Source organism: Arctopsyche grandis, chromosome 3 (assembly GCF_051622035.1).
Source record: "Arctopsyche grandis isolate Sample6627 chromosome 3, ASM5162203v2, whole genome shotgun sequence".
NCBI lineage: Eukaryota > Metazoa > Arthropoda > Insecta > Trichoptera > Hydropsychidae > Arctopsyche > Arctopsyche grandis.
In genome coordinates this window covers 4,539,053-4,554,058 of record NC_135357.1, presented here as the reverse complement: position 1 = coordinate 4,554,058, position 15,006 = coordinate 4,539,053, and the positions used below count along the sequence as shown (strand labels likewise).

At 31.3% G+C, this 15,006-nt stretch overlaps 1 protein-coding gene across 1 annotated transcript in view; it reads right to left on the bottom strand.

Annotated features, from left to right (window-relative positions):
• Nucleotides 1–14,781, bottom strand: part of LOC143909085 (uncharacterized) — a 49,312-nt gene extending 34,531 nt beyond the window's left edge. The window contains exons 1-6 of the mRNA XM_077426985.1: nt 14,714–14,781; nt 14,366–14,634; nt 11,340–11,429; nt 5,446–5,610; nt 4,996–5,130; nt 2,275–2,355 (exon numbers count right to left, since the gene is read on the bottom strand). Coding sequence (XP_077283111.1) covers nt 2,275–2,355; nt 4,996–5,130; nt 5,446–5,610; nt 11,340–11,429; nt 14,366–14,586 — 692 coding nt within the window. The 5' untranslated portion in view covers nt 14,587–14,634; nt 14,714–14,781. The remainder of the gene's footprint in view (nt 1–2,274; nt 2,356–4,995; nt 5,131–5,445; nt 5,611–11,339; nt 11,430–14,365; nt 14,635–14,713) is intronic.
• Between the last annotated feature and the right edge of the window lie 225 nt (nt 14,782–15,006).

Genomic DNA, 15,006 nt, shown 5'->3' with positions numbered 1-15,006 from the left:
AATATGCCAGCACGCGACCAATATTGTCCGCCCAGTAGGGTTATAATTTACCACGGGGTTAATGAGCTGCCTGTAACATCACGCCGATGTGCCTGTGCCTGTGATGTCTTGATTACGAACATAATAAAGCCGAGTGCACTCATATGTCGTTATTTTAAATATTTTTTGAAAATTTTATTACATTAATGTTTATTTACATTGATTCAATTTATTTTACGTGCAGATTCTAGCTATTTTTCAGTATTGTATTATATTTTGCTATTATTATGTAAAACACTATTCTGTCACAAATTGTTATCACTTTTTACCTACCTCTTATTAAGTTCACATGGTTTTCGTGTTAGTGGTCATTTTTTATATCTCTTATCTCTTATCCGATCGTTTTCATACTTTTCTATATTGCTCATTTTGGTCATCAATATACGTTAATGTATCGTCTGCCATTACGTTGGAGATAAAATATCGTATACAATGCGTATCAAATATCCAGAATCTCGGGTACGGTGACATCTATGACGGTACGGCAAGCTACCATAATCTATCTTCAACCTTTTCACCTTGATATGGCCATTTCAGATTTTAATTGTTTAAACGCCTATAATTCACTTTATATTTTATAAAATTTGCTCTATAGGTACTCGTTATCTCTAATATTTAAATATTTATAGTTTTAACTCTCATATGTATATATAAATTTCAAATTTGGCGTCTAGCTTCATGTAATGTAATACACGATATGTAATACACTATATGTAATACACGATATGTAATACACGATATGTAATACACGATATGTAATACACGATATGTAATACACGATATGTAATACACGATATGTAATACACGATATGTAATACACGATATGTAATACACGATATATATTGATTTATGGCCAAATATGTCAGATCTGACATTTCACGGCTAAAAGTATATCTCGTCTCGTTTTATCTGCGAGATAAGTATTCAATAAGAAGTTATGTTGTATCTAATTGTTAATATGATTTACAATAAGCTTACATACATTTAGTTTTTTACAATAAGTTTACATACATACATCACATACAATTATTTTTAGTTATCAGCTGATTTAATTTATTTTAATTAGATATGTCCAGAATCTCGGAAAAACAAAATAAACGTATTTACAGGCCACCAATATTTTTAAATATTGCAAACGCAAAACATTATATTTCATTGCGATATAATTCTTGAAATGAAGGAAAGTGGACTTATGGCATTTTCAAATATAGTGCCTCATATATTCGGTTAATGATAAATATATAGGAAACAAATACGTATATGTTCATTAAAAGATATAGTCGATTTTTATATTGGGAAAATTGTAGGAGATTTTTTTAAGAAAAGAAAATACTAGTACGAACTTTGGATTTTTATTGCCAGAAACATGCTATTAGCACTGTTATAAAATCAAAATTGAAACCAAAAAAGTTCGAAACCAATCAATAACATGAAATAGAGACTTTAAAATGTTCAATTCAACCGTATATTTTAATTATGTAAATAATAAACGATATATTATAAGAAGCACTTTAGGTGAATATAAAGAGACTGTAGAACTTAGAATAATAAAATAAAGACCTAAATGAGGATAAGAAGTTAAGAAATGGTTTAATGCAGGCAGAAATGTTTTTTAATGAAGAATAGGATCATGATAGAAAAGCATTTACAGGAATATTTGTTTTCACATGTTTTAAATTGAATAATTATGAGCTACATCTGGAATATTCTGGAGCGAAATCTAATTTTAAATATTCAAGCTTACTATTACGTAGCCGGCTTATAATTATATTATAATATAGGTAAAATATTAAAAATGTAAAAGAAATTGATTGAAATTGAAGCCTCAAGAGATTTATTACACCAACGTCAAATATATAAGCATTGAATTTGAAATACAAACCCATTACACAGAGGTTAGCACGACTTTGGTACACATCCTAAGCCCACCGTTCAAAATCTATCACAAGCATGTGTAAATAATAAACCACAAGACGTTTCACAGCTTATCATCAGAACTATGCTTGTGTGTGTTTATTTTGCTTTGAGGGTAATTAGCGTCCTCCCATAAGTGCGCTCATGGTTTGATCTATCTCAAATACTAAACACTATTCGGAACATTTGATACATTTGCCTCGTATTATGATAAGATGGGCGTCAGCAAATATTTGCAATGGTGGATGAATATCGTCGACACTCGGGCTGATGGCGGTTTGACGGTTTTATATCGAGTTTGATTGATTGATTCATTGATACCTGTGAGGAACACCTTCCTGGACAAGGGCGGGTGGGGGTGGGGGTGGTGGTAGTTCTGGGTGTGCCGGACACTGATACAGTCTGAAACAATCGAATGGATTATCACTTGATTATGGTCTGTGTGTACATACTTAGGTCGGTTTAGAAGTCAATTTGTTAAATTAAAATGGTCGTTCGTTAGGGTGAGTGGTGAACCATGTGCACGCGAGACTAGGGGATGAAAAAAGATAGATAGGGTTGTAAAAGTATGGGGGGGGGGGTGTTGAACTCCTCTCTGAAATGTGTTTTTTATTTTATTTTGCTTGCCTTTATGTCTGAGATGGTTTATTTGCGTGGAATTTTACTGTGTGTAATCTTTATTTATTTATTTTGTATGCGTGGGAAAAATGTAAGCTGCTAATAATAAGCTTTATTGTTTCATACATTTATTATACATACATAGACTGAATAGATAAATAGACAAATTTTTAGTCAAACATTATTTTATTTTTATTTTATTCATACAAGGAAAGCAGGTAAACCCCAATGCGTTGTCCTGTCCAATTACAAACAATTATACAGTATCAAAGAGACAGTTACGTATTTACTAAGTTCATATAACACCATTGCTGCTATAGATAGTACTAGTAGCAATGTACCTAATATAATTTTATTTTATAAAGATACTTTTTAAATTATAATTTAACTGATACTAAAATATTGATTGCATAATTTCATACCAAAGTATCATAAAACACAATCAATTTTTAAAATTTCCGAAAAAAAAACGAAATATAACGAAAAGTTACCGGTTATCGTCATCATTGCCGATTAATTTGAACCGTTTCCTTTTCGGTTATGTGAAAAATGAACGGTATTATCGTAAATTTGCGAACCCCGTCGTTTCGTTAAAACGTAAATCAAACGAAAAGAGAGCCGCGACCATTACGCGTCGTCATTTTTTTTCAGCCATTGTATTATTCTCGATTGTTTGCATTTTCAGCGGTAACACTAACACATCAAAGGTCCAACGTGGGGTGGGTAAAATAAAATACAGCCCACCTACTTCCCCTTCCACGTAAATAAATAAAAACTGAGAGCGCGCGAGGTCTGATAAAACGAAAATAGCGCGAAAAATGGACGAGAAAAACGGGAACTGGGAAAAGTCGACGCCGTAAAATACGCTGGCAAATGGAAAAATACGGTTTTCCGATACGTTTTATGTCAGTGTTAAATATCGACTCTGATATGTACGCACGTTCGTACGGAATCTGTCTACCGATTATATTATACCTACATATATTCAAACGGTTTAATGGAGCGAATTAAATTAAACTGTGACGTGTATTATTTCGTCTAGCGTCTGCCGCTGATGGGTTAAATATTAACTTGTATTGTAAGTTCCAAAACCTTAAATTAATCTGATTTATAATCGTATGTGTATGCTCGTAGCGGATATTCCCTCCAGGCAACAATCGTATCAAAGAATATCGCTCGTAATTAAAGGGACGTGTTGCCTTTGTTCAAAATGTAAAAAAAATGTATATATAGCTTAATAGTAATAATTAAATTCTGTTAATTTGTTAACAAGGGTGTGAAACACTATATGAAGTATTCAAAAAAAGGGATGAATAATGTTAAAGCAATTAAATAAAAAACATTAAGTGAAGTTTATCGTATATTATAAATTAAAATTATTTCTACATCAACTTGTAGATGAAGGCCTCTCCAACCAGATTCTAATCGTATTTATTCTGAGATATATTCATCCACTTTATGTACATATGTATGTATGTACATACATATATATCTCATTTCTAGAATTCCTTGCACTGTTTTGCACTCGCTTAGGAACCATTCTAATCCTATTCATTTCAATATATCATTATGCCAATTTCACATTTATACATAGATATGTATTCGTATTAAATTGATACTTTGTTGATTTATTTATTAATACATATATTCAAATGTACGTATAAATATAGGTGAAAAATCCACCAGAAAAATATCTGCCCAGTTTTGATGGAATAATAATTTTTCGGCATAATAATATTCCTTGTAGACGGATGGTAATAGTACTGTCAGGGCAAAATCTATTAATTTGAAAATATTTCAAATATTTAAGCTTTAGCTCCTGGCCTTCATTGCTTTAATTATAAAAATCGCAATTGAAATTAATAATGTCAGAAATGTAATAACCTGATAATAATTATTAAATTATACCCAAATTTAAGCCCGAAAATAATTAGAAATTTTAACTATTTATATCATATTCCAATATATTTGGAAATTTAATTTAATATTTACAACGTACTAATGATTTTCTTACATAATTCCAATTAATACGCGCCCAATATATAATCAATATATAAACAGGCCAACGGGCTCATGTACATATATATATATATATATATATATATATATATATATATATATATATATATATATATATATATATATATATATATATATATATGCTAAATAAATTATATTAAATTATGAACTAAGTACAAAGTTATTGAAGTTCGATTTCAGCATACAAAACATATATAAATATATTACAATATACACAACTAAATCTAAAGTTTTTCCATTTGAGATACGGCAAAAGTACCGTGCGGGCTTATTCACTTAAACTTTGACGGCTCTATTTATAAACCGAAAGCGTTTTAATCTATTCATTATTAATTTTAAATTGAAGATAAACTTCTACATCCCGATCTTATTACTAAGATTTACCTGTGCTGTGGTGTTGGAGTGCTCAAAAATTCATTGCTGTAGCTCATAAATTGCATTCCCGAACCGCCACTCATGTTCGATTGCCGCGAAGAAGGTCTCGTTCTAACATCGAATTCATCCTCGACTCTTATCGGTCTGAAAAATAATAAATAAATTTAAAATAAAATCCTTTTAAGACTTTAATCCGCTTCCCTTCTGTAAAAACAAACAGTAAAAAAGAGAGGAGTGAATATTGCCAAATTAACATATTCAAATCAAGTCTCGGCCGCATACATTATGGCCGTCGATTCCAGTATCTGAAGGACCACCACAATAAATAGGCTTTGACCCCATTCCGGGGATCTAAAGACTCCAAAGTATACTCGAACGCCCCTGGAAAAGGTGGCCGTGGTGGCCTTTAAGTATTCGGATTGGAATTTGAACGATTTAAAGTGTAATCGAATGAACAACCTGGGTCTTTCCATCCTCGTCGAGTCTTCGTCTTCGGGCATCCAGGTGTATCTTTTGGGATCGGGCTGGCTGCACACCGATTTAGGTCGTCTTCTGAAGTAGGAACACTCGAGGTCTTCATCGTATTGGTATAATTCGTCCGGGGGTGGTGCTGGGGGTGGGTATCTTGAAAGATTAAACAAAAGCTCGGTCTAAGACGTTAATTTATAAGCTATTTTTGGTTTTTAAAAAGTGGACTGAAAATTAAAATGAATTCATATATACGTATATACTACATATATAATAAAATCACTATATTTGAATAGTAATATTATTCATATGGTGCATGCATACATAAACGACTAAGTTAACGAAAGTGAAATCGAAAAATGAAGTATTTAAGACAGTGATTTATCGTTTGTCGACTAGTATGATAGATTGCAGGTTATCTGCAATAAATCACAAAATTTTCTTATTGTCGTCCGTATGGAAATATAATACGTTATCAAAACAAAAATCAACAGCTTTCATCCAAGCACAATATAATACATACATACATACATATTCATACTGTTTACGTAAGCAAAATCTTTGCCTGAATAATTTGCGAGTTGATTTCTTGCTGTATTTTATACACACACCCGTAGCAGGTACACGTTTCAATAATATAATGAAAGGAAATGGTAATTAGGTCTTATCTGGCGAAAGCCTTTACGGTTGAACCTTGTTTCCACCTTTGTAACGTTATTATACCTTTGAATACGTTATCGCAATTACCTTACATTATACATGCGAACCGCACACTTCGATAGTACCTATTAAATGTACATATATATATATATATATATATATATATATATATATATATATATATATATATATATATATATATATATATATGTTTATAAATATACGTGTAGTGAAATACGCCATAGATGAGATTTTGTGCGCAAGTTTTCGTAATCTTGTGGTAAATTTTTTCCCCAGCATAATATCGATAAATCAAAGTTGGATTTCGCGAGCGAATGGGTCTCGAACGAGACTTTCGACCGAATCGACAATTTATTCGAAAGAGTGAATTTAATGGCTGTAAAATAACGCCATATATATTCTAGAACTTTCTATGATCAAAACGATATTATGTTCGACATAAATTACACGAACTTCAGACCCTCGACGCGAAGCCATCTTTAATGCGTTACTATCAGAGACATATCAAACATTTGCATGCACATTGTGATATTTTATGTACTTATCAAAAAGTGGAGAATTTTACAATTGAATTACATATATGTATAGGTAAATACACGTGTAGATATTCGAGATTCGTACGTTTTTAATCCTTAAATTCAATGTGCAGTAGAATTTATTTTGAAATTTGTCTGGCAAGCTTTAAGATATCGATTTTGCCTATAAAAACTTATATAATAAGCACCTTTCTTTTATGGTTTTTTTATGAAATCAGTATCGTTTTCGTTTAATAATATCCATTTTCTTAAAAATATATTTTTTTATTGAATTATTATAATATTTTCCCATGATGTCATTACAGGTTTTACCCCTGGGTGACATCTATAGTATTTAACTTGTAGATATATATATTTGTATATTAAACCAGCAGCGTGAACTAGTGGTTAGCATATTATGCTTTCGAGCAAAGTGCTCGCGGTTCAATTCCCAGTAGTAGCTGCTGGTCAGACCTTGGTTTGTGACTCTAGGTCGATCGTTTCCTATCACAGTTTGCCCATTTTTTTCCGATTTTCATTGAAATGGTTCCTGTAAATTCATTTAAAATCTCAAGTTATTCAGCGTCTTGAGATTCGCCAATTTGTATAATAAAATACTGAAAAAATTTCTCCATAGATGTCACTGTGGATGATGTTTGTATGAATTCGCATTGTATAAAATGCTTGTATTGATTGTTTTGATCGTATTATATCCCTACTATTACACTCGTTGCTTTGCATCTGTAAAGGTGGGTGTTCATGTTCGATTAAAATGAAATAAAAAAATATAAATTTGAAATCATATTTAAAAGTGGCGTTTCAATAATGATTAATTAATTGGCACACTCTGAAAGCAAACAATCGAGTTGGAGTCACAAATATCCAAGTCTGACTAGCAACACTATTTACAGAAATACTCGGAATAAATTATTTTCAATCGAGGTTAACCAAGGGATCGAACCCGGCAGCCTCTCAGAGGTTAGGTTGAATTTGATTGAACATACATACATATTATTGAAATGAAGTTAAGTTAACAAAATCGTGAAACATATTTTTATTGTATTGCTGTACTTAATGTTATTACATCTGCTTTTAAAATGTGTAATTTTTTTGAATTTAAGATTAAATACGAAAAATTTGATGTTCGGGAATTCGGAAATTTATGTATGGGAGGATTTATTTAAAATTTATGTTCTTTCCCTAAATTTTTTTCTTATTTAAATATAATTATACAACCTTGGTGAAATTCTTGCGGATCGAGACCGAAAAAAACTTATTTAAAAGTTTGTTCCTTTAACCGCATCTTAATCTTGAACCGAATACCGAGGCTTCACAATTTAATTAAAATCATTAAAATCTTTCATTCCGATCATTCCGGAGCGCAATGCGACATTGTAAAATTATCCCAAATCTCGAATGCGACTCGGATTTATTTCGCCTTATTAAATAACTGCGCAATTCCGCAAGCCGACACACCGAAGCGTAATAATAACGGATATCAATTTTCGTCGACATAGTTTCGGCGAGTCGTCTTATTTAAATTAACCGTCAGATTTATGGTTAACTGAAGCTGTTTGCTCGTGACAAGACAAATCGGCACCCCCATCGATTAGCCGGTGTTATTTCCCTCCCATTCGCTTTCAAATTCAGACGTTCTCCGGCGCTACCTAGTCTAACCGACATTAATCTAATTTCTATGACACGCCATAATATTCAATTGACCGAAGAGTTCAAAACAATTGACCGTCGAGATTATTATCACTAACTGAACAAATTCGATGATATGAATTATTCATGAAATCTATGCTATAACATTTTAATAGTCAATCCAACAAAGATGTATGTAGTGACTAGGGTTTCTGTATTCCCGGACTTTTTCAATTCCCGGGACATAGCATGGAGTCCAGGACCGTTCCCGGGACACATGTCAAAAACTCTTTTTTTTTCTTCAATTTAATATTTTATTTATTTTTTATTACATTTTATACCAGGAAGGCCTTATATGTAGGTAAACCCCAATGCGCCCTCCTGGACAATTATAAACAATACAGCATTTTTATTATATAAGTCGCTGAATTACGAGACACTGAAAACTCGCAAATTAACGAGACATCTATGCATTGTACATACATTTTATTGTACATTAATCATACTCAAATAGGGGTGACATAGTAGGTAGGAAGGATTTAAGCCAATTCTTAATTGGGAACCGTTTCAACAATAAAATCAGAGAAAATTGGCAAACTCTGATAGGAAACGATCAACCAGGAGTCACAAATATCCAGGTTTGACCAGCAGCACTACAGATATACTCAGAAAAATTCTTTTCAATCGAGGTCAGCTCATGGGATCGAACCCGACGCCTCTCGGTGTTAAGCAGAAGCTTAACAACCGAGCTATGCTGCTGGCTATATATTTTTTATTAATAAAAAAAATATTTATTTATTTATAAAATATAAAAAAAAGTAAACATTACATAATATACATATCTATTAACTGGAAAAAATGTAATTGTAACAATAAACTTATTTAAAGAAGCTTCTTAAAAATACTAAAATATTTAAATGAGATTCCGAAAGCCTATTTCTTGATTTGCTACAAAATTTCCAACAATGGAAAAAACTCTTTCAGTTTTGGTTGAAGTTGGTTTTACTGTTAAAAGGGACGAAAACATTTTTTTTAAATTATCGGTTGTATTTCCTGTCAGCATTTATATTTTAATTTCTTTTTTAAAGTCGAGGTTATTTTATTTATGTTATTTTGTCTATTCGTCTTTTATAACTCCTTATTTAACTTATTAACTTCTTCATTCATCGTCAAACACAATTGTTTCATCTTCATCCGAATCTAAAACAGTTTCTTCCATTTTGGAATCGTCAATACAAGAAGGATATACTCGCTTGATAATAGTTTCACTGTAGGATCTGCATTCGCTTTTATTAGAACATTTAAAGAATGTTTTGTTTGGTATAAAATTAGAATTATTAAAAATTTGTGTTAAAAAAATCAGTTTTAGGCCTCTTCTTTCTTCAATTTTAATTTTCAATTCTCGGAATAATTCATCGGTAAGGTCAAGTCCTTCGGTATTTAGATTTTCCAAAAATAGAATTACAAGAAACGATTTTGGCTAAACGCACAGAAAAACATTATGCTCACAAAACTTCTACGTTCGGGGAACGCGCTGTACTTATTGTTAAACAACAAACCTTTGAAAATATTTCACTGCCATAGCTTCATTTATAGACAATTACCCGAATTTATCGTAATTTAATGAACATTTTTATAGCTCGGATATACATAAATATGTTTCGGTTTGAATAAGACAAGTGTCGCCGTTTGCAGATCTGCCTATATAGGCACTCATTTTGATTTAAAAACGCTGTATCTCAAAAACTGTAACACATAATAAGCTGAACATTTATTTTCGATGCATTAATATAAAGGTTAAGATATTGTTAGATTTTAATACAAAGCCATGAACCGGAAGTGATAGTTTTTTCCGCAGAGAATTGAGTTTGCATTGCATTTTGCATAGAAAAAACTATTCGATGGATATTGTATGTATGAGCCGTTATATTTGAAAATGGCGGAAGTCCACATTTCTTAATTTTGAAAAATATTTCGCGTTTAACAATATTTAAAAATACTGGTGGAATGAATAACGTTTATTCTGCTTTTCCGAAATTTTGAATATATCTAATTAAAAGAAGTGATAACAATTTGTGAAAGTCAAATAAAAAAAATAGTGTTTTTGGAACTGAAATTTGGACTACTGCCACTTTCAAATATAAAGGCTCATAGATATATTTAATTATCATATTCGTATTCCGTGGGAAAAAATATATCGGAAAAGTTACAGTAGGTATACAAAATGGTGTAGCCGTTGACAAAATAAAGATACAAGTTTAACGTGAAAATTAAGATTTTGCGGTAATTTTTGGCAAGATATTTTTGCAGTTTTGCAGTTTGATTTTAATATTTGATTAAGATCCAAGCGACGTCAATTAGAAGTCTACTTTAAAAACGTAAGTGAAATTTTTCAATTTTTACAAAAAATATCAAACTTGGACGTGAATATTCTAATCAAAATTTCTACAAAAACAATTATATTTTTAGTAAAATTTTAAATGATATTTTAAAAATTCATTTTTGAGTAATATTAAGTGAAAATTTTATCAATAAAACTTTTGATTAGACCACAATTGACCTATAATCTGGAAGTCATAAACGTACCCAGTGCAAATATGTATATTTATTTTCATATCATAAGTCACAAGTTTGATCAAGTATGATGGACTTTTGACACGACTAAATATAATTGAATTAACAGTACATCAAAGGGTAGATATTGAGCAATATAAAACGATGATATTTTAATAGTTTTTCGGAAAATATTAATATCGTGAATGTCTAGGCCGATCTGGAAACTGTTTGAGTCATCAGATATTATACTCTATATTGCGCATGAAATTCAACGATTGTATATTTTCCGCCAAGATAATGTAATTTAACTTCTTTGAATTATTACCATTTTCTTTCAACAAGTAAGTATTGCCGAAAATGCCGCCAATACGCTTATTTGGGAAAATTTATTTGGATGTTCACTTTATATTTGTGTATAATATAGAAATCGCAGTGTTATTTTTTAAATGATTTTTAAGGAGATTTACATATGTAAATTATCGGTACCTTGGATATCTCTGGATCGGTGCATAGTCTACGTTGAGGTTCTCATCTGACGGTACACGTCGTCTGACACAAACGGAGAGGAGTGATGATCTATAACAATGTTGAATAAAATTCGTGAAAATTTTTAAAGACATTTCAAACAACATGCATACGTCAAAGAACAGTTCAAAATCTCCAATATAATATACATATACGAGTTTAATATCTGCAATAGATACAAGTTGTGCGCAATACGTATCATAGTGGTCTATTTTAGCATCGTCTGCAATTGAGATCGATTTTCTACGCTTCTAAGTAAATATTTACGTACATTGTACGTATATGTAGAACATTTTCACGACTATCGACAAGTCAAAGTGACAAGACAAAAGGTAAGGCGTGCCTTTGTCACATATGTTGTGACTTAAAGTGGAATATGTGACAATAGTTGAGACTGCTTTAAAATCATATTCATCAAATAATAATAAACGATCGAAGTTAGTTATCTTTTGAGTTTACAATCGATACATTTTTATGTTAATTAAAAGTCAGATTAAAGTATCAGTCAAATATTATTATTTTTTAGTAAATATATCTAAGCATTAAATATTAACGTTGTATTATAGAAATATTGTATAAGCACTGAACCTTCAAATAAATATAAATATCTAGTAACAAACAAATTGAAAAGCAAAAAATAGAATGTATTTAGTAAAAAAAAAAGTTAAACAATACAAAAGAATTTTTTACATTTACCTACTGTTTATATGGAAACTATTCGAATTTATCATTACATTCTCTAAGAAAATACATTTGAACTGACAGTAGCTCCATTTTATATGAAGATACGGTCTACTTACGACACCAGTAAAGTAATACTAAATCAAACCGAACGAAAAATCGTATATACATACATACGTATTGCTATTTAACAAAGGAATTTTTGAACTGTTTGTTCTACGCCAGTATAATATACATATACCTACAAAAACATCGATATGTTTGAGAGTATTTTATTTTATTGTTGAAGTTTTTCGAACATAAAAAGCAACGATGCATGCAAAAGCTTTCCGTTTATTTGAATATGTACACGTATATGTATGTATGTATGTATGTATTTGGAGACATACAGAGAGACAGAGAAGAGAGAAAGTAAGACACACAGATTGATTTATTGAAATGGAAAAGCCATCTAGAAACATCGAGCCGATTTTGGAGACGAATGGGGATGTGAAAAGGTGAAAAGAGGTATATCATATCGTATACACAAATAATGTGTGTTTAGTGTTTTTTGAGATGGTATGGTTTTTGATGAAGGATGGGGCCAAACATCGATCGATGGTGAATGTTTAAGAAGTGTTAGGACGACGATGAAAGCAGACAAGAAGCAACCCCACTTGCATCAGTGACAACGACCATATTTTACCTTTTGAAATCATCAGACCTGCTGACATGATGTTGGGGAAAGGCGAAATGGAGGTCGTTGGGTCTGAAACAATGTGAAATTGCATACAGAATTAATTTGCACCGGACGTCCGGGAAAATCGCGACCACGCAGCACTAAAATATATAGATTAGCTTCCTAACTAATACATTAAACATACATATTTACATATGTATAATCTTTAGATAGAATACAAAAGCAGAAGAATGATATCGTAATAGTGAAAACATAACGCTTTGAAATAGGCATAAATTTGGATACTAGGAAAAATCATATGTACCTATCAAAGGCAATTTATTTTTAATTAATACTTTTTGATGGTCTATTTACGCACCGCTTCGTCTCGCATTGCCTTTGGTTGTTGAGTCGTGATGATATAAATGATCTTCATGAATCATATTTTTAAATTATTCCACTCGTTCATACAATATCTTACACTTTTTCACATAACCCTATCTCCTACATCTTTAAATCGGTTGATGTTAGAAATTTGGAAACCAAGGAAGATATTTTTTCACTTCGACTGTAAAACCAAGCTGAAGTTGGATTTATCTATATTTGGTGTGTAAGTATGTGACTTTTTTACAGTACAAACATACATACTTATGTATACAGACGCTATAAAACTTTTTGAGTATATAGTTTTATTGACCATGAAAAAAATGTAAGCTGCTCTTTTTTAACCAAAAATGCGTGTTTTTATCAGGCTACAATTTTTGGTCTGAAATTGTATGAAAATTATCTTGATTTGCAAACAAAATATGTCCTCAAAATATATATTGAAAGCATTGCTAAACCAAAGTCTAAAACTTTCGTAGTGAATTCAGAAATTAAATCCGATAAATATATAATAAAAACTTATAGTTTTTCTTTAAATTGGAAAGGTTTTGGGACTATATTTTCAACCTATATTTTCGATAAACTACAATATTTATAAATGTTCTTTAAATATATTAATTTACATTGTACATATATTCTATAATCCAACTGTAAAGCCTTATTATAAGCCTCTTATAGTGTGTTAGATAAATAAATACAATAATTTTCTGTTCTTTATTAATCCACAGAAGTTGCTTTTGGCTATTCGTTTTAAGCTACATATGTATGTATAGTTTGAAAATTTTTGACAAAAATAATGACCTAGAGTGTTGATTTTAAACACAAATTGCCTTTGTTTATTAATTTGCTATTTTCTTAGTACGATTAACATGCCTATAGTGTTCAATAATAATTCAAAAATATTAAAAACGTTATTGAAGAAGTATGCCTTTATTCTACTAACATAAAATAAGCTAAATACACAAATGATAATTTACTAAGCGAAATAAATTCTACATTTATACTCGTTATAAATTTTGGATTACTTATTTGGTTTTAAAATAGTTAATTAATTTTTTTCTTTTCTTTTACGGAATTTTTCATAAGAAATGCGTCTATTATATATACTTTTAACAATGATAGTGTCTTACAAGATACATACTTCGTACTATCGCTAAATCAAAATTTAATCTTGACTCTTCAAACCAAGTATTTTTTAATGAAACGATTCTAAACATGCTGATTTGAAATATTTATATATATTTTCTTGTTTTAATTTCCATACCTGTTTCCAGTCCTCGAGCAGGGACTCTCGATGTGGTAGTGCGACAGGCACCCGAAAAAGCGCTCTTTCTTGGACTTTTCCAACTCGAACAGGTCCAGCTGCTTGTTGGTGATGCAGTACTGCTCCCTAAACTCCTGTTTTGAATACAGGGTGGTCGTGGCCTTCTTTGCCGACCTGCCAGCAAGTTCGTTCGAGACCACCCTGTTGTGGCGCCGCCCCATGTTTTCGTCCTCGGACTCGTAGCTCGTAGCCAGGTGCACTATGTCCGCCTGTACGTGGTATTAACAGGTGCATTACTATTTTAATTAAAAGGTCTCTATGTATATGTGTAAATTGTTCGCAGCTTACCTGTGTCGAGACATCTAGGTGGCTCAGAGAAGCTGCATGCCCTAGCGGGTTAACCCGCACGGAACCGAGCGGAACTGAAACAAAAAAGGAGAAAATTTAATCAAAATCGTTGTGGTTATTTTTTTTCAAATATTTTTTTTTTATGTTGAGAACCTCTCAGAGGGAGTTTGATACGCTGACACTTAACGCCACTCATAAATATAGAGTTTTTATTTTATTGCATTACACATCTAGAGGGGCCTTAACATACGAGAGAAACTTTATTTCGCATATTTGCATACGATGCCAACTTT